Raw genomic sequence first — 18,096 nt, forward strand, 5'->3', positions numbered from 1 at the left:
CGAAACCCTGAACACATCTGGAGTTGACTCCTCTGCACTTTTTCGCTCCGCATTTTAACGCCTGCTCCTCAGGCTGTCGCCAGGAATGTGCTTTCCACGTCTGCACGGAAAATCCCTCTCCTATGCAAATCCCATACTTCAGTCCCGATTTCTCGGTGCCCCGACAGCGTGCTTCGCCTCCCTGTGTAATGCAGGAGGCCGCGGTTCCCAACAGGAGCAACACCTCCCCCCAAAAAGGTGTCCACGGAGTGGTCCCGGTACTTCTTGCCCAAACGCCAAGCAACCTCCCTAGTCGCTTTTCTACCGAACAAAAGGCTCTGAGATTTTTTTATAACCACCCTGCGATTGCTACAGGGCCAGCGGCTAAACGGGAGCGCTGGCCCGGCCGGTGGGCAACCCGCTGCGACCCTGGGGAGCCCTCGGCCCCCTGGTCCTGGGGGGGAAGCGCCCCCAGCCCAAGCAGGGACTTTTCGCACACAGCCGCCAAGTTGCCCACCCCCGAGACCTGCAGAAGTCCCCGCTCGCCACGGCAATTGCCATCGCCCAGCCGCAAATCGGTTGTCTCAAAATAAAAAGCCGCAGTCCGCTTTTTATTTTGTCCTCTGAAGAAATAATTATCATCAGGATTTCCACCTTCAGTCGCCTTTCGCAAGGGAGCCGTGGCTCGCTGGGAGAAATAAAAGCAAACGGGGAGGTACGCGCAGAGCTGTCCTTCACAGTCATCTCAGCGAGAGGCACCGCATCGTTAGTTTGATTTAAAAAATAAAATAAACCGAACATAAAGAGTGTTAACGCCTTTCCTTTAGTTTCCTCTACCAGTACATCACAAAAACATCCCGCAGGGTGCCAGCGAGTTGGTTGGAATACCTCAAAGCCGCTCGCATTGGGTGCTACGATTTACAAACGGGGTTGAATTCGTTGCATTTTCCCTCTTAGATGAAACTCTAGAGAACTCCTCGAGTCACAGGAGTTCAAAGTAAATCATTGCCTGCAGTGGTGGAATTAAAAAGAAGAAGAAAAACAATTAGCTGACCTAAGGTAGAATGTTTTATCTGGAGTTTATTAATACCATTTAAAATATTACAGATAAAAATCAATTACATTTCATGCATTTAAAATGCAAATCTAAAATGTTCCAGCGAAGGGCTTTCCATTTCAATGTGAAATATCCAAATTATTTCAACATTACAATGAGACAATTAGTTTGCAGCAGTGCAAACCGCTAATGTAGTGTCAAGAGTGTTTATTACCATTTATCAATATTATTTTCAGGAAATACACATAGGCCAACGTTAGTTCAGTTTCACTTGGACAGTTTATTTAATACATGGGTCGTGGCAAACCCACTTTATGAAATATAGGAGAACTCTCACTGTAACTATACCTGAACTGCCAGCAAATGCAAATAAGTACATGCTCCATTAAATTAAATGTCATTCAACATTTATCAAATATTGTTTGCTTAATTACAGTTGTATGCCTACCTAAATTAATATTCAAGCAAAACCTATATCCTGAAGTGCGATTTGATGTACACTTCAGGAAACGAGTCCAGAAAAAAAATGCAGTTAACTAGGACTGCAACAATAACGCTTGCTCGTGACAGGAAAAGAAATAAAAATTAAAAAATTAAAAATGAAAAAAAAAAAAAAAGCTCAAGTGTACTTCAATATATTTTCAAATATTTACTGGAAGTAATTTACAAGAAAAATACTATACAAAATCGTCTCCTGGACAACTGCTGCTCACACCGATACATTGGTGGAGTTATAATTAATTGTTAGCTAATCTAGAACGATTCCCCAGTTGTACAAACCTATAGGTTCGGATGTAATTTACAAATATTTTATTATCCTATCCCCCTCCCCCGGCCTCCCTCTTTTTGGCATTCGGACCACAGCTTCGCTTGAAACCAACGGTGCTTCTTCGTTTGTTTGGAGTTTAAAAATATATGTCTTTGAAAGTAATTAATTTCAGCGTATTTCGCGATTCCTACTCAAACGGGAATTAGAACGAATTCCGCTGGGAAACGGAATAAAAGTTTGGAGTCGGGGAGGTAAAAGACGTGTTTAAAAAAATAAAAATAAAGCGAGGGTGGGGGTGGCGGGGAGAGGAAGGGGGACGAATACGCTCCGGTCTCCGGGAGCAGGAGGGATTTCGTGGGTAAGGGGATGGGGGAGCCCCGACGGCGCTGCGGGCGATGCCGTCGGAGCCCGTCGGGGGCAGCCCGGGCTCCGGGGCGCCGCTGGAGGGAGGGATGGAGGGAAGGAGGGACGGAGGGATGGAGGGACGGAGGGACAGACGGATGGACGGAGGGATGGAGGGATGGATGGACGGATGGAAGGAGGGGGCTGCGGGCCGCTTTCTAGCAGGAAAATGAGAGAGAACATGGGGGGTTTTGCTGGGTTGGGGTCTTTGTTGTTGTTGTTGGTGGTTTTTTTTCCTTTTTCGACGCAGCCCGAGCGGGCTCGCTCGGGTCGCTGCCGTCCCCGGAGCCCACCCGGCTGCGGGGGCTGAGGCTACTTACGTGTCCGCGTCCCCGCCGCGGGACTGCGCGCCCGGGGCGGAGCCGGGCCGGGCCGAGCCGTGCCAGACCGAACTGTGCCGGACCGTGCCGGGCCGCGGCGGCTCCGCGCCTCCCCCAGTCACTCGAGGCCGTTGCGGTGGCTGGGCTCGGGGGGCGGCAGCAGCTCCGGGGAGTGGCAGGGCGGGCTGCCGGCCGCGCTGTGCTCGCTGTCGGTGTCGCTGCCCTTCTTGCCGCCGGGGCCGGGGCCGGGGCCGCCGGGGCCGGGGCCGCCGGCGCCGCCAGGGCCGCTGTGGGTCTTGACGTGCTTGCTGAGGTGATCGCTGCGCATGAAGCGCTTGTTGCAGACGGGGCAGGCGAAGCGCTTCTCGCCAGTGTGGGTCCGCAGGTGCCGCTGCAGCTCGTCGGAGCGGGTGAAGCGCTTGCCGCAGAAGAGCCAGTTGCAGACGAAGGGCCGCTCGCCCGTGTGCCAGCGCAGGTGCGCCTTCAGGTGCGACGTCTTGCCGTACACCTTGCCGCAGCCGGGGATGTGGCAGCTGTGCAGCCCCTTGCGGCGCAGGCTGGCCCCCGCCGGCCCCAGCCGCTCGGCCTCCTGGCAGTTGGGGCAGTCGCAGGTGGCCCGGCCCGAGTAGCGGCGGGCGGAGGAGCGCGGCGAGGCGGCCAGCGGCGCGGCGGGGCCGCCGGCCAGCATGGAGCCCCCGGCGCCGGCCAGCGGCGAGGGGGCCGAGTCCGGGTATGAGCCGGGCAGAACCGGCTTAAATCCGTCCATGAGGTGCTGCCCGGCGGGGCTGAGGAGGTGCGAGGAGGCGCCGCTGCTGAAGGCCGAGTGGCCCAGGCCCGAGTAATCCGAGTTGTAGCCGCCCAGCGGCGAGTGGAGCGACGTCTGCAGCCCGCCGGCCGCCGGGTGCAGCGAGCCGGGCAGCGCGGCCGCCCCGTTGGGGCTCTGCACGTCGAGCCAGCCGGCGCCCACGTCCCACCAGCTGGAGGCGCCCGCCGAGCCCACCTCGCCGGCGCCCAGCCCCGGGTGCGAGGGCTTGAACCACGACTCGTAGGGGTGCGCCATGCCCACCCGCGGGTAGATGCCCTGCAGCCCCTCCACCGACGTGTGCACCTTGGAGATGAAGACGGGCTGGTGCGCCTCCTGCCCCGCCGCCCCGCCGCCGCCGCCGCCGCCTCCGCCGCCTCCCCCGCCGCCGCCGCCGCCGCCGGGCGCCTGGAAGACGGCGTAGTCGTTGGCGAAGGGCGAGCCGGCGGCCGCCGCGCCGCTGGAGGTGAGCGAGAAGGCGCTGGAGCCCGGCGAGCCGCCGCAGCTGAACGAGTCCGAGACGAGCGCGGCCGCCGCCGCCGCCGCCGCCGCCGCCGCCGCCGCCGCCGAGGAGCCGTTCCGCGCCGCGCCCGGCACGCCGAAGCCCGGCAGGCCGGAGCCCACGGCGCCGCAGCTGCCCGCCGCCGCCGCCGAGGAGGAGGAGGAGGCCGAGGAAGAGGAGGAGCGTTTCCACGGGTGGAAGCCTTTGCCGAAGGACGCCGCGCTGTCCGAGAGGGCGGACGGCGACGGGCTGGGGCTGCCGATCTTGTTGCAGGTCGCGGCGAGCATGGCCAGCGGCGTGGAGCCTACCCGCGGTTCCTCCTGCGGGCACAGAGGGGAGAGGGGCGCCCCGACGCCGTCAGGGACGGAGCGGCCCCGCCGCCGCCCGCCGCCCCCCGCCGCCCCGCTCCGCCGCCCGGACCCGGGCACGGAGCTGCCGGCACCGCGGCTCTGCCTCCGAGCGCCCTCCCGGCCTCTCCTCGCCTCCCCCGAAAGAGGGGAAGGGCCGAAGGGGAGGGAGAAGAGAGGGGGAAAAAAGTTGCTCCTCTTACCGCGGCTTAAAAGACGCCCCCGGCACGGCGGCAGCCGCGTCTCTGGCCGGTCCCTTTAGCCGGGACCCGGCCGGTCCCCGCTCCGCGGGCAATTGTTAAACAGAGAATTGCAGGCTTAGCAAAGTGCTCCCTTCCAAAAACGGAAAGAAAAAACAAATGAAAGGGCTTCCTCAAAGAGCCTCGCTCGCGTACCGAAGGTAATTAAATACAGACATCAATTTCGCGTATGCACACATGGATGGATGCACGAGTTCAACGTACCTGCTGCACACGGCGGGCTGTGCTATTTTAAAGGGAAATAAAAAGCCACAAATCTGTTGCAAATTAGAAATTGCACAGAAAAAAAAAAAGACTGCTTTTTTTTTTTTTTTTTTTTTTTTTTTTCCCGTTCCAGCAGTCACATGGAAAGAAGAAAGGCCACTTCTCCGGGGGCACAGGAGCAGCACAGCCCAGGCGCTGTAGGTTGTCTCTACAAATGCCCTTCAAAACCTTTTCCTGCTTGCTGAAAAGTGACTCTGCCCCCTTTTCCCCCGCTCGCTCTTTCTTTTCTCCTAAACTCGCTTGTACTTAAGTTAAAGAAAAAAAAAAAAAAAAAAAAAGAAAAGAAAAAGAAAAAAGAAAAAAGGCTCAATAGAGGAGACTGATAGCCCCGGTCAAGACAGGGGTTATTTTAACCCCCTCCAATCGCCACTAAAAAGAAACTAATTAAACCAGCAAGAGAAAAAAAAACCTTAGACTCACCCCTAGAAGTGAAGTTGCCATCACACAAAAGTGCCCTCCTCTCAGAGGATCTTTTTTATATTGATAAATCGGAGGCAGTGTTTTTTTTAGAGGTGTGCAATACAATGATCAGTTCCGCCCATTCCACCACAATTGTAGCTCCCTCGCCGCCTTTGAAGTGCCGCTGAGCCGCCGCCAGCCAATCCCCGGCCCCGCCGCGCCGCTCGCCGACGTGACCGCGTGAGGTCAGCGGCGCCGTCGAGCACGGCTCGGCACGGCTCGGCACGGCACGGCTCGGCACGGCACGGCACGGCACGGCTCGGCACGGCTCGGCACGGCTAGGCAAGGCACGGCACGGCTTGGACCCGGCACGGCTCGGTCGCGGCACGGCGCAGCCCAGTCGCGGGGTGGGGGCCGGCCGCTTCCCGTGCCGTGCCTCCCGGTCCTTCCCGTCCCGGTGCCGTTCTCACCCGGTCCCGGCCGCCCCTCCGCACACAACCGGGCTGGCCGGGTCCTGTTGCCTTTCTCCGTCATCTTCTCAGCGACGTTGTCACCGTTTCGCCCCGTCCTCCCTCCCCGTTCCCGGTGCCTCCCCGAGCAATTTATTCCCCGAGGCCGGCCCCGGGGAATAACCCCCACCTCGCTGCCCACCGGTCCCCATAACTCAGGTGCTCTCACCCCTCGGATTTGGGCTGCCAAGGGCCGTTCTCCCTTCCCCTCGCCCCGTTTCCGTGCGGTGGGGATATTGACTGTACATCATATCTATTGATCAAGGGGGTAAGGGACATTATCATACTTCGAAGCAAGAGGGGAGTAAATTAATGAACTGCTTTCTTTCTCTGAAGGCTGACGGTTACCATAAATGTCGCGTTTCTCTCCGCGAGCTGCTCTGAATGATTTTAGCCTGTTGAGAAGGCGTGACAGGCCAGCCCAGAAGGAGGAAGGGGTGGGGGAAGGAGGGAACTCCGTTTAACAAATAAAAAAGAATTAACTTCATTGCTTTGGTCTCCTTCTATAATGATATTCATTTTACAGACCTAATGCACACTTGTTTAAATTTCGGGTTTAATTTAATCAATACTATCACCCGCAAAGAGGGGAAGAACATTTCCCAGAGATACTCCCTTGTATGAATGCTTATTAACTTTTTATCTCCACTTCCTTTATCTGCTGGAGGTGGAGTAACTATTAAGACATAGATCAGAAAGCGTAAGAGCAAAACAAGCGTCGCGAGCCTTCTATTTTAGAGGAACAGAAAATCGCATTTTGTGGTGTGCCAGGTTGCGTAAAAAGATCGACACGCATTCCTTTCAGCCCCAGAAAGTCCCAGAGACCTTGCCATCCACCAGGCAAGGGGAAGGAGGCAGTGATATATCTTTTTAGAAGAGCCTCACCGGGTGGGTCTTCCTTTCGGATCCGTATTTTGTCTGCACACGTCTGGCCAGTGGAAACGTGTCCTTTCTTGATCCTTTTTTTCGCGTTTGCTTGTTTCGGTGCTCGCCCTGGCTCTCTTCATTCGGGGCTAAAGGTTTCTAATTTTCAGCGCGCTTTTCCTTTAAAAGCGCCGTGTTGGAAATGGTGAAAAACTCGTTGTAAAAATAGTCGTAGGAGTCCTTACAAGGGAGCTCAACAGAGAGGGAGGAAAAGAGCAAATACATCAGAACTGAACAGAAAGCACAAAAGTACTGTCAGTGGCATCCTCCTGCTACTCTGATAGTTTCACTGAAACTGGAAAAACAGCAGCTCCTGAACTTTGCGAGCGGTGAGCTGATCTTTTCTGAATTCACCACGGAATCATCTGTAACCTTCCCCTTTGTATACATTGCCTGCTGGGCAAAGGATTTAAGGAAGCTTACAAATTTGTTTGCATTTGCGTTATTGACCACTGCACTTAAGGGTGCAGTACATCAACATAATATGCAGGTTTGGGGGGGGGGGGGGGGAGAGTCAACAAGGAGAGGTTTTCCCGAAATTAATTAAAACTTTTTTTTTTCCCCCCATTTGAAGTTTAATGTACGGGAGTAGATAAATGTTCGTGCTGTTTCTTGAAAACCTGTGGGATCCACTCTCAATAAAGCTAAAATCTATTAGCATTCTGTATGCATCTGCAGCATAAATTTCATTTGAATTTCAAATTTAATAAACCAGGAGGTTTTTAATCATCCCTGGTTTTATTTGTTTGATATTAACATGCTTATTGACCGGGTCTGTTGACCAGTTTGATCATTACAGGACAGCAAAAAGTTAATTAAAACGACCACAGCTCCTTAATCATATCATCTGTCTCATCCATGTCGCTCCCTTTATTACAGGCTATGATGGATAGTCTCCCAGATTAATTTCTCTGTTTCTTCGATTTGGACAACAGCTTTTGGGACCTAATTTACATCCTGGGAACAACTTGCTCAAGTCTACCTAACATCTTGTGTCTACAATATACATTAGCAATCTCCGAACTTGAGCCACGACGACAGCATTCGCTAACCTTTATGGGGTGGGTGGTTGGGTAGATGGGGGGGGACTTTCCTCGGAGAAATCCCCGGCCCTCCACGCCGCTGCCGGCAAGCAGACAGAGAGATGGATAGAGCCCCCTTCCAGGGGTCGTCGTCTGCCCGCACACAGCTCTCGAGGGCTAGGGGAGAGGTTGCTCTTGGGGGAAACCGAGGTCTCGCTGGCTGTTTGAAAAGGCACAGCCGGAAAGATTAAACTGACCGCTGCCCACGCCGTATGTTGAATGTCACCAGCGGCTAGGGAGAGCATTTGGTGCCCTGGCTTTGCGGTGTGCTCTCTGCGGGTCTGTGCCACCCTTGCGCCGGTTTAGGCGCACCCCCTTTACAGCCGGGAGTACCTAAAGCCTTCCCGCTTCTACCGCCGCCCTCCAAGCGCCCAGCCGGGACGAAACCTTGGCTGGTGCATGCAGAGCGGCCCCTAGCCCCGCTCCCGTGGGAAAAGCCCCCTGGGCGAGGGTCTTCCCCCGCCCTCCCCCGGCTCCGTGCCCTGGAAGCCGCCCGCTCCCCGCGGGAGTCCCACTGCGCTGCGCCCGCCGCCCCCCGGGGACGTGGGGGCCGGCGGGGTCCCCTGCACCTGCAAGGTGTCACCTGGGGGATTCACCCAGGGGTGACAACAAACTCTCCAGGAGCAGCAGGGCTCGGCTTGGACGGGGAGAGGAAAAAGGGGAACACCCCGTAAATGAAATAAACCAGCCACTGGGCAGCCCGTGCGCTGCCGGGTGGCCAGCGAGCAATGGTGATGCTGAGCGTCGCGATTTAGCGTCCATTCCCACCGCCGCGTTGCTGTGCTTTACCTGGGACGTTTGTCCCACTGCCTTACAGGGGCATTTCGTTCATTGCGATGGCCGACCGGGCACCCGGTGCAGGGGGGTGTGAGCGGGTGCCGCATCCACCGCCCCGTCACTTTCCGACGTGAATTTCTCCAGCCGTGCAACAGTGCCGGGGGCAGGTACCCGCAAACCCCTCCCGGTTCCCCATCCCTCGTGTCCTAACCCTGCCACGGAGCAGAGATGCGAGGCCTGGCTGCTCCCCCCGGCAGAACCCGGGGCTCCTCGCCGAGCCCCCTTTTGGCGAGGGCACACGCCGACCTGCCCGCTGGCAGCCGCCGGAGGGGATTCACCTCGAGAGGCGTTCGGGCGCTTATTTATTTATTCGTCTGGGCCTGTGTCAACGCGAGTAAATAAATAAATAAACGCGAGGCAAGCTGGCCGTGCTTCTGAAACGTCCCCGTAATTAGATTAAGCCCGGGGAGCCGCTGTGCACATGTCGGTGTGTGCGCTCCCGGGGAGGAAGAGGCATCTTCGCACCCTCCCTATTTACACTGCCGGGGTGCGCCTAGATGCGATCCGCATCTCCTCCTTCTTCCCCCCGGTATTATTGTTTTTTTTTCTTCATCTCCCCCCCCCCCCCCCTCCCCCCCCCTTCATCCGCCCCCCAGCCCCGCTATTTTCTCGCCGTGCTCGGTTCCTAGGCGGTCATGTAAGTACCGGGAGGCGCCGGGGGGATGAGCGAGCCCCCCGGGCTGGGCGCAGGGCGCAGCGCGGGTGCGGAGCCCCGCTTCGGTCCTTCGGTCCTTCCTCGAATAGATTTGTTTAAGCTGCCTTTTTTTTTTTTTTTTTTTTCCTCTTATACATCACTTTCTCCCGGGCACCGCTTCCAGTTAAAAACTACTAAATTCTTCTCCTCGGCGATATTGATTTCTTTTCATTCTGCTCCGTTAGGAGAGGAGGTAATGCTTCCAGATTACCCCGCGTCTCCTCCAGACGGTTGACAATTGCAATCGCAGTTTCGGGAAGATAAATGTTACTTTGGGAATTGTGTTTAATTACAAATAATCTAGGAGCTGCTCTGGGTCCGATGGTTTAACCACACGTGTTCAAATCACTGTAGAAGCTTTACAAACGAGTGACAAGATACAGTAAACGTTTGAAAAATCGGTGTGCAAGGCAGGACGTTCCCAGCAGACAGGCTGCCTGAAGCCGGGTCATGCCCCGAAATACATGCTGCTTATATATAAACGTATATATCTACCTAAATATACAGGCTTTCCTGTGTATGTGTGTGTATACATATGTGTGGTTTGTCCAGACACTTGTATATACAAATCCTACAGCACCCAAAATCACAGCCTGCAGAGAGCACAGAGGAAAAGGAAAGCTTTCCACGTATGTACGTATTTATTTATTTACGTGTTCTGCCAAGTGCAGAGAAGTGACAACCTGGGAAAAATTACAAAGAGAAAATAAACAACACATCTTTTCTTGCTGCCGTTTACGAAGTGCAAGAATCCCTGGCGCTCCGAGCAAGACGTACCTTCGGAGTAAGCAGCCAGGAAGGTTTTGTCCGTGTCGGTTCACGCACTCAGTGTGCATCGCAGCCTTCTCTTGTTGTGCAGCTCTCCTGCGATTTGACTCGAGAGACCCTAATATTGATATATTTACTGTTCCTTTTACAATGTAGCTGCCACCTTTTCCTGTCGTTATTTGCCTATATGGCAGAGCAATTAGGTCGCCCCCCCGCTCCCCCCACCCCCTTTCCCCACCCCAGCAGCCTTATTAACTTGATGGGAGAGGGAGGGGAGGCAGGAGAGCAGCGGGAAGGAGGCAAGGTGGCGAGCAGGTTATTCCCTTAACCTGACCTGGCTGTAGGAGCGAGATGAGCAACACTGAACAGATGTCCCCATTTAAGCCATTCTTTTCCCACATGCCTGCTGGATGCTGCCACGGCGCAGGAAGCTTGCTGCAGACCTGGCCCATTCCCGGCCATTATGGCCAAGTTATTCTGGACCAGTGAGCACGAACAAAATGGGCTTCAGATCGCGTGCTTTAGAATAATTCGACTCCGAGCCCTGGCAAAGCCCCCTCCCCCCATTTTTTTAAGTGCTGGGGGGGGACGGGGACGTGTTTCGGCTCTGATCGCAGGAGAAGAACTTCTCAAAAGATCGTTAGCCCCTTCCCCCTCCCTCTCTTCGGCAAATATGGTATAATTTACAGAGCAACTTAATAATCCGAGGGGCACCGCAAAAGCCCTTTGCGTTGTAAACCGCTTCTAATTACCTGCCAGAGCAATTAGCTGACTATCACGAAGAAATTAGATCGCTCAATGTAGCATAAATAATGCGAATAATTTTGTAAGGAGAATGGAAAGCGAGACCTGGTGTTTCTTTATAAGGAAATAACACCTCGTACTGTACGAACCCTACATGAACACATATTAATGTCTAGGCATGCACGGAAATGAATCCGAACATGAACCCTCTGGCTTAGATTCAGCACTTTCTTCATTTACATATGCGGGGTGAAAGTCGGCTTCCAGGCGTTTAGATACAGAGCTCTTCCAGATCACAGTAATTAACACATAGCGACTTCAATAGGAAAACCTGTTTTCCAGATGATTTTTACAATGCGGCTTTATGTCTCATTTGGCAGTTTAAATAGCTGGAGTTGTTTTCTGGCTGCATCTCCACTATCATCTGTTGAGCATATTTTGCCTAGAATACTGACCAAAACTTACAAGCAGATTTCTTTTTTTAAAAAAATATGGCTATGCCTAGAGGTTTCGGGCGTTGCCTCTTCTCATATGGGCTAGTTCTTCGAGAAGATTTTAGGGGATTACCTTAAAAGTTGGTGCTATCTAACAACCACATTTATTTTTTCTTCCTGCATTTCGCCTCGAAGGACAGAAAGCCTTCGTACGATTCTCGTTGGTTGAATATTTTATCTCAGGAGGAAAATGTTGTTTTCCAAATTACAATGTACAGGTAATAGACAGTCTGCAGGGATTGCAATGAACGTTTTTAAGCACCTAAGAATTAGGGTTTTAAGTCACAATCTTTGCGAGGTGTTTCTGCGCGGTGCTGGATCTACAGCTGCGGATTTCGGGAAGGAGAGTGTGTCCACAAGCGGCAGGCGCGTCGTGCCATGAAAGTGCACGAATTCAGCGCCAGCGGATTGCGATTTTCTGCCGTGGTTCCCCTTCCACCCCCTGGACTGAGGCAGCTGCTGGGCAGAAATCTAGACGTGAATGAAGGTGCCAGACCGCGGTGCAAGTCAGCCCATCCCAAACTACAGCTCGGAGGCACTGTGGGATTCGGCATAACTCGTGAGGAGTGCGCCGGGTTATGGATAAACAAAACTAATTAGGCTGATCTTTGATAAATAGAAGAAGCTGCAGAACCCACGAGTCGTTTTCAAGCATCTTCCAAGGGGGAAAAATCTCAGCGTGTGATCAACTCTTCCATAACTTTTCCGTGCTTTCTTTGCTCTTGCTCCTGCGCTAGCACAGTAGAAATGAAACCAGAAAGGGCTCGTCTAACACCCCGTCCCCGAGCAGACTCCGCAAAAGTTGCGGTGACATCCCAATAGGGTTTCTGAGCCTCTCCAGGTGTGAACGGGACCGCTCAGCTGTTCCGCAGCCCCGCGTAGCTCACAAGGAATTGTACAGCATGTTTAACGATTCTTGCTCACCGGCTAATTAGAGACGGCTTTGAAGCTCCATTACCGGCTGCAAAATTATTGCGGTCAGTTTAGGCCAAATTCTGCAGTCCTTAATGGAGCGAAACTCCCATTGAAGTCAAGGGGATAGAAGTCAACGGGCGTCGTGCTCTATTAAGGAACACAGAATGCGTCCCTTTGTGATTTAGAGATTAAAAATCGCTATCGAGAAGAGGGACGTTTAAGACGGTCACGCTCTCCGGGCGGGATCTGATCCGCGACACGGGAAGGGCCCGATCCGGCTCCATCCACCCCGCGGACTGAGCCCCGGGCTCCCCGGCAGGATGAGTGCCGCGGTGGCATCGCTCACCAGCTCGACAAAGGGGCTTTAGGGGGGGCTGAACGAGGCAAAACTTCAGCCTCGGGAGGGCTTCTGCTCCCCCTGGGGCTAGGGGACTGTCATCACTGTGGGTCCCCACCCTCGGGAACCCCGTCCCTCTCGCTCCTTGCGCGGCGATGTCTCTGGTCCCTAATCCCACAGCCTTTTTTTTTCCCAAGCGGGTGTCGAGGTGGGCGTGAGGATGCAGTAGCTGAGCCCCTCGCAGCCCGCATGCAAGCACATCATTTGGCTACCGGTGCCGGGGTTGGGAAGTCTTGTTTGTAACCGTGACCACCCACTGCTCTCAACGTGATTCGGCAGTCAAATCGGGAGCGCGGGCTTAAGTTGCTGGTTTTGCGTGACTCTTGAACTCCGAAATGGGTTTTGATTGAGCATTATCAAATATTTCCTTACTACAGGTGCGAAATAGCACTGAAAGTGCGTGAGGAAAAGTCCGTTTTACTTAACTAAATGAAACGTTGCAGGACTTTAGTTCAATATTCTTTCACTTGAGGGGGAGAACTGGGGGGTGGGAAGGGGAGGAGAAGAGAATAACCTGAAATATGGAGATCTTCCTTTCTTCTTTTTCCTGCTCTAGTGGAAAGTAAAAGCCCTTGGGAAAACTTCGCAGCCTTTTCCCCTGAGCGCGGAGGGGCACCTACAGCTGATTCTCTAGGAAAATGTATACAATTACCACTCGTTTTCTTTCTCCTGGAACAACTAATTGTACAAATGAAAGGTCAGGCATGTGCTTTTCCTATGTTTATCAGCCACAACAATGAGCCCCTTCTATTTTTTCCCCTGGTGCATTATATTGCAATAAAGTGCTGCCGTAGTGCCGTCTCTTTGGGTAAACATCTTCAAAGGCGATTTTGCAAAGCCCAGCGGTGCGTATATATTCTCAAAGCTCTCAATGGCCGGGGAGAAGCCGAAAGCGAGGTGCGGGTTGTGGGGGCGTCCGCAGCCCCCCCGAGCCGCAGAGGCACACATTTTCCCCGCTGCCCCCGGCCGGCTCTGCCCCGGCGGAGGGCCCGATCCTGCCGCCCGCAGCCCGGCGTTTCTTTGTCCCTCGTGGCTTGTGTCGCTTTTTATGGGGCGGGACGGATCCTGCCCCTCTCCCCCGGGGATCCAGACCACCTTGGCATGTTCTCCCCGCTTGCCTCCGGAGCGTAAACCCGGTAGTCCCGAAGGAAAGCCTGCCAACGCCTCCTAATCCGTGGCAGGTTTTTCTTTCCATCTTACGAGGAGACCTCTGATCACATCTTCAGGAACAAACCATGAGCCCGCCAAGTCCTAAAAAGGTTTCAAATACGGGACACAACTTCTCTGTGCCAGCTCGGTGCGAAGAGTTCATTGGACCTAGTCCCTGTGGTATAGATGTATAATATTCAATATTTCCATCAACAGGTTCACTTCACTTCACCTGTTACGTGGGGAACAGGTATCCACTGGGACTGTGCCTGGGGCGAACATACCTGGTGCTGATAAAGCAGTTTTATCCCATCCCGTTAACTACTCTGAGGGCATCTTTCCGGGATATTTACCGATGTGTGCTGTTGTCCTTAACCAAAATTTGCTCACTGCTCACAGTCCTAGTGGATGCATTTTTCCACTAATTTGTCCTTGCTGAACAGAAACATCTCTGCACTCCTTACACCTGTGAACTGAAGGAGCAGAATAGCTCTATAGACCTGTTGGGAGCTGGAAGGAAACTTCAGGAGCCATGAAGTGAGCAGGAGATCTTGATTTCTCGTGTGAATCTGTCTATTATGTTGTGCCTGTTCAGATAAAAGTTCATTTTTATTTATTTTTTTAATCGTGCTGGCTTGTGATGCCCAGAAAATTTCTCAGAGGAGTCTGTCTCCACCGAGATCCAAAACACGGGGCTGTTTCTCTCCCTGTGGATAGGCATCACTGCCCTATTCCTTGCAGTATCTGTCAAGAGGGTGTCAGGGTATACCCGACAACCGTGGACAAACAGGTGTCGTTTAAACCAGCACTAAGCTCTGAATGCCTTTGGATCCAGCATTTCTGTCATAACTAAGTGGAAAAAAAAAAAAAAAGAAAAAAAAAAACATAATCGGTCCAGCAGTGAAGGGGAAGAGGTCTCTGACGGACACCAGGCGCAGTGCGGCCTCTGGAAATGGCAGAAGCGGTCAGAGCGGTGCAAAGCCCGGGCGCTCGGCTCCCAAACGAACACACGGGCTGACATTTTAGATCCGGCAGGCTCCGAGCATTTAGGCCTGCACAAGGAGAGGCCAATGCCATTGCTCCCGGTATGTTTAGCTAATTGTCTAACAACTGCGCTGCACAAGAGCTACAAGATAAAAGGCCGCAGCGACCCTCAGCAAGGCGGATGCGGCTGGCAGTAAAACTTGTCGCTCCTCTGAAAGGCCGCTCATTGTGCTGATGGAAAATCGTTCTTCAGACACGGAGCAAAGTCTCAGCCCGACTTCACTGAAGTTGCCTGTTTTACAGAAAGGGCAAATAAAAAGGTGAAATAACTTTTTTTTCCACAGTGGGAGACGGGGTTGTCACTGGGTGGGGAAAAAATAACAGTTAGATAGACACTCAGGCCGAGGTGGAGGTGACGCAGCGTGTGCAGAAGCAGCACCCTCACACCTGCCCGGCCCGGGCCGTCTGTGGGGCGGCAGCCGTGATCCTGCCACTCCTCAGGGTGGCTGAGCCCCTCAGCCGCCCCTCGGCGCCCTGCCCGCTCCCGGAGCTCCCTCACACGCCCTCCTCACCGGCCGGCCGCGACCCTCCCTCTCAATCACGCTCGCCCCCCGCGCTGACAGGCGGGGAGGGCGCAGCACAAAAGGCCGAGGCGAGCGCGGCCCTCCCCTGCCGGCCCCCCTCCGCCCCCCACCGCCCGCTCCCGCCCCGCTCCGCCCTCTCGGCGGGAGCGGCGCCCTCACAGGCGGCCGCGGAGCGGGGAGTGGGGCGGGGGAGGCCGGGCCTCCGCCGCCAGCCCCGGCCGAGTCTGGTCCAGCTGCCGGGGGGCGGTTGGGGCGGGCGGGGTGAGGGCCCCGGTCCGCCCCGCGCACACGCGGCCCGCCCCGGGTCCCCCCGCGGGGCCGAGGCCTCCTCCGGGAGGCGCGGAAAGCCCAAAAGGCTGGAAAAGGCCGCTCGCCCTGCGTGGGGCTGGGGGCTCGCCCCGCTCTGTGGGCTCCCGGCTGCACCAGGGCTTCTCCGGGGCTCTCTGCATTAATCCTAGTGCCAGAGCTGCACACACAGCCCGGGCCTACCTTCCGTACCTCCTCCCCCAGGCGGCCTTGGTGCGATGCTGACTGCAGAGCACAAGAGTTCTTAACATTGTCATTGTCAACACGCAAATCTTACTTTTCTTCCCTTCTTCTTCCCTTTTTCCCTTCTTTCCTTCTTTTTCCACACAAGCAAAGCCTATGCTGACAGATAATAGCAAAATTATTTCATATGCTTCCCCATGCTCGGATCTGAATGTGTAGGCTTCAGTATGATGATCGTCAATTAAAGGAATCTGCAGTTTTAATGACTGCTAAATGTTTGTAATTGGGACATAATTCGTCTGTATGCTGACTCGGTATTTTTCAAATACCGCCATTCAAAATTGACTTCTGCATTTTATGGAATGAACTATTTGTTCCTTCGACGTTCTTGGCTAATGAAAAATTGGATGGTGCCGTGAAGAAGTACCCTTTAAATATCACCTTGTATCACACTATATTAAAAGTAGATAAAAGAGATATTGAATAGCTAAATGGATTTTCTGAAGTGGTTAAAGTCCATTCATTGGTAAATTAGAAATCTGTTTACGTTGAAAAATCTTGTCCTCTAGGCAAAAAGTTTAAAACTATTTCTTTGTATATAAGGCAGTCAGGGTTTCATGTACAGCAGCGGTAAGTACTAATAAGATATTACACAAAACTTGAGGATGGCATTAAATACAAATTTAGGAACCTGGTATGTTCAGCAGTAATGACACATTTCACTCTGTGGGGGAAACTGACATTAAGTCTATGCTTTTTTTTTTTTTTTTTTTTGGTGGAATTACTGTTTCCACAGAATCATTCAACAGATAACATCATGTTCGTAGTTATTAATGTATTCATCTACTTTCTGCTACGCTAGGGATACTGCCTGCAACTGTTACAGAAGCAGCTGGCTTTTTTATACAAATAAACTGGGCTCTGAGACTGTCAATCTTCTTTGTTTGACAGAGAGGAGTTCCCGCCTGCACTGAAAGAATAGCTCAACATCTGTCATCCCATTCTCTGCGATGGCCCAAAATCAGGAAGACTACAGCTGTCCTGTTCCTTTCAGATACTTCTGGGATAGAGAGGTAGGAGGACTGAGTGTTTGGTCAGCGTGTTCATCATGCATTAAGCAAGTCTCTACAAGCTCTTGCATGTAATTGTATTGTTTTCCCACTGCTTGAATAGCAGAATTTGCAGTTTAAATGGTCTTTGGAAATTCAATCCTCCTGTTTTTTTTTTTTTTTTTTTTTTTTTTTTTTAATTTATAATTTTTTAATTATTAACTTGCGTTTGTTAATAGAATGCATTTTAATTGTATTTAAAGTGGTTAGCAATGATTTATACATAGTTGTATGGCATATGGACATGAAAATTGCAGATTTATACATGAGTGTAAAGCAGAAAATATTTATTCTTACAGGTTGGGAGTTATGCTAGAAGTGCTGAGTGCTGGATGAAGATGAAAACAAGCGATGTAAATTAATGTATTCCTTGCAAGCTCAAAAATGACATCGATTGAGATATGTCTGTATGGAGAAGAAGAGAGAGGGAAAGGAAGGGGGAGGAGGGGAAGAGGTTGGGAAGAATATGCTACCACACACACAAAAAAAGTTTCAACACATACCCTCACTGGTTCATTGGTTTAATATCTAGCAAATTAGTCAAAAGCAAAAAATATAATGGAATTTCAAGTCATTTATTGAGTGAATTATACTATTCTCTTCCAATAACAAACTAGGAGTCAATAGTAGATTGTATGTTACTTTTCTTATAACAACAATTAAGAGCTACTGCAGTAATACTCAGAGTCCCAACCAGTGGCAATTGCTTTAGGTATGCAGCTCTCTCACCTGCAATTTAAACTTCACAGTCCCAAGATCTGGGGAAAGCATCACAAAGCGCAGATTGCTCAGAGGGTTTTAGGCATTGTGAGACCCAGCTCTGCTGTCCAGGGTAATCTACAGTCTGATGTTAGGCCTTCAGGCTCCCTGTCACACCTATGGTGATGGTTAGCCTGTGGTTACGGGTGATTTCGATTTGGCTTGCATCCATGGCTGCTGCTGAAAGAACAGCTCAGCTGCACAGTCATGCTGTTACCTCCTACTTAGATTCAAGCATGTTACTTAATGTTTACCTGCTGATCATAGGCACGGAAGAATGACAGCAAAAAGGAAGCAGTTTCTCAACAAAGTTGGTCTTGATCCATTTAGGATTTTCTAATTAAAAATAAATGAGTTACATTTCTGCAGATGCACCAGTCTAACTCCAAGGAATTTACTGTTAGCAAGTGCTAGAATGATGAGAACTGCTGGACCATGGCTATATACCATATCAGATTGTACTTGTGGAAGACTGTAACGTGGCATCACCAACTGCGAAATGATGTCCAAGCCTGCGTAAAAAGATCAAATAAAAATCATTATTGGTATTTGCTGTT

The 18,096-nt window shown here is 52.4% G+C and overlaps 1 protein-coding gene and 1 long non-coding RNA gene across 3 annotated transcripts; one reads left to right on the plus strand and one right to left on the minus strand.

The window, feature by feature from the left end:
- Positions 1-2,645: 2,645 nt before the first annotated feature.
- Positions 2,646-5,158, minus strand: SP8 (Sp8 transcription factor). The gene is made up of 2 exons (XM_040548697.1): positions 5,123-5,158; positions 2,646-4,151 (listed from the first exon to the last, which is right to left on the minus strand). The coding sequence occupies exons 1-2, from the start codon at positions 5,141-5,143 to the stop codon at positions 2,646-2,648; spliced, it is 1,527 nt and encodes a 508-aa protein (XP_040404631.1). The 5' UTR covers positions 5,144-5,158.
- A 7,342-nt stretch (positions 5,159-12,500) lies between these two features.
- LOC121066312 lies at positions 12,501-17,971 on the plus strand. 2 transcript variants are annotated; one of them, XR_005817665.1, is made up of 3 exons: positions 12,501-14,918; positions 16,623-16,744; positions 17,080-17,971. It is a non-coding gene; the product is annotated as an uncharacterized LOC121066312 (long non-coding RNA). The 2 variants fall into 2 exon arrangements; XR_005817664.1 differs by lacking the exon at positions 12,501-14,918 and adding an exon at positions 15,468-15,701.
- The last annotated feature ends 125 nt before the right edge of the window (positions 17,972-18,096 follow it).

The sequence above is a fragment of the Cygnus olor genome, chromosome 2 (assembly GCF_009769625.2).
Source record: "Cygnus olor isolate bCygOlo1 chromosome 2, bCygOlo1.pri.v2, whole genome shotgun sequence".
Lineage (NCBI taxonomy): Eukaryota > Metazoa > Chordata > Aves > Anseriformes > Anatidae > Cygnus > Cygnus olor.

Excerpts from the sequence above, each read along its gene's own strand:
- SP8 (XM_040548697.1), bottom strand. The coding sequence starts at position 5,143 with ATGGCAACTTCACTTCTAGGG. Across the intron at positions 4,152-5,122 it reads TGGCAACTTCACTTCTAGGG|GAGGAACCGCGGGTAGGCTC; the intron begins GTGAGTCTAAGG and ends CTGTGCCCGCAG.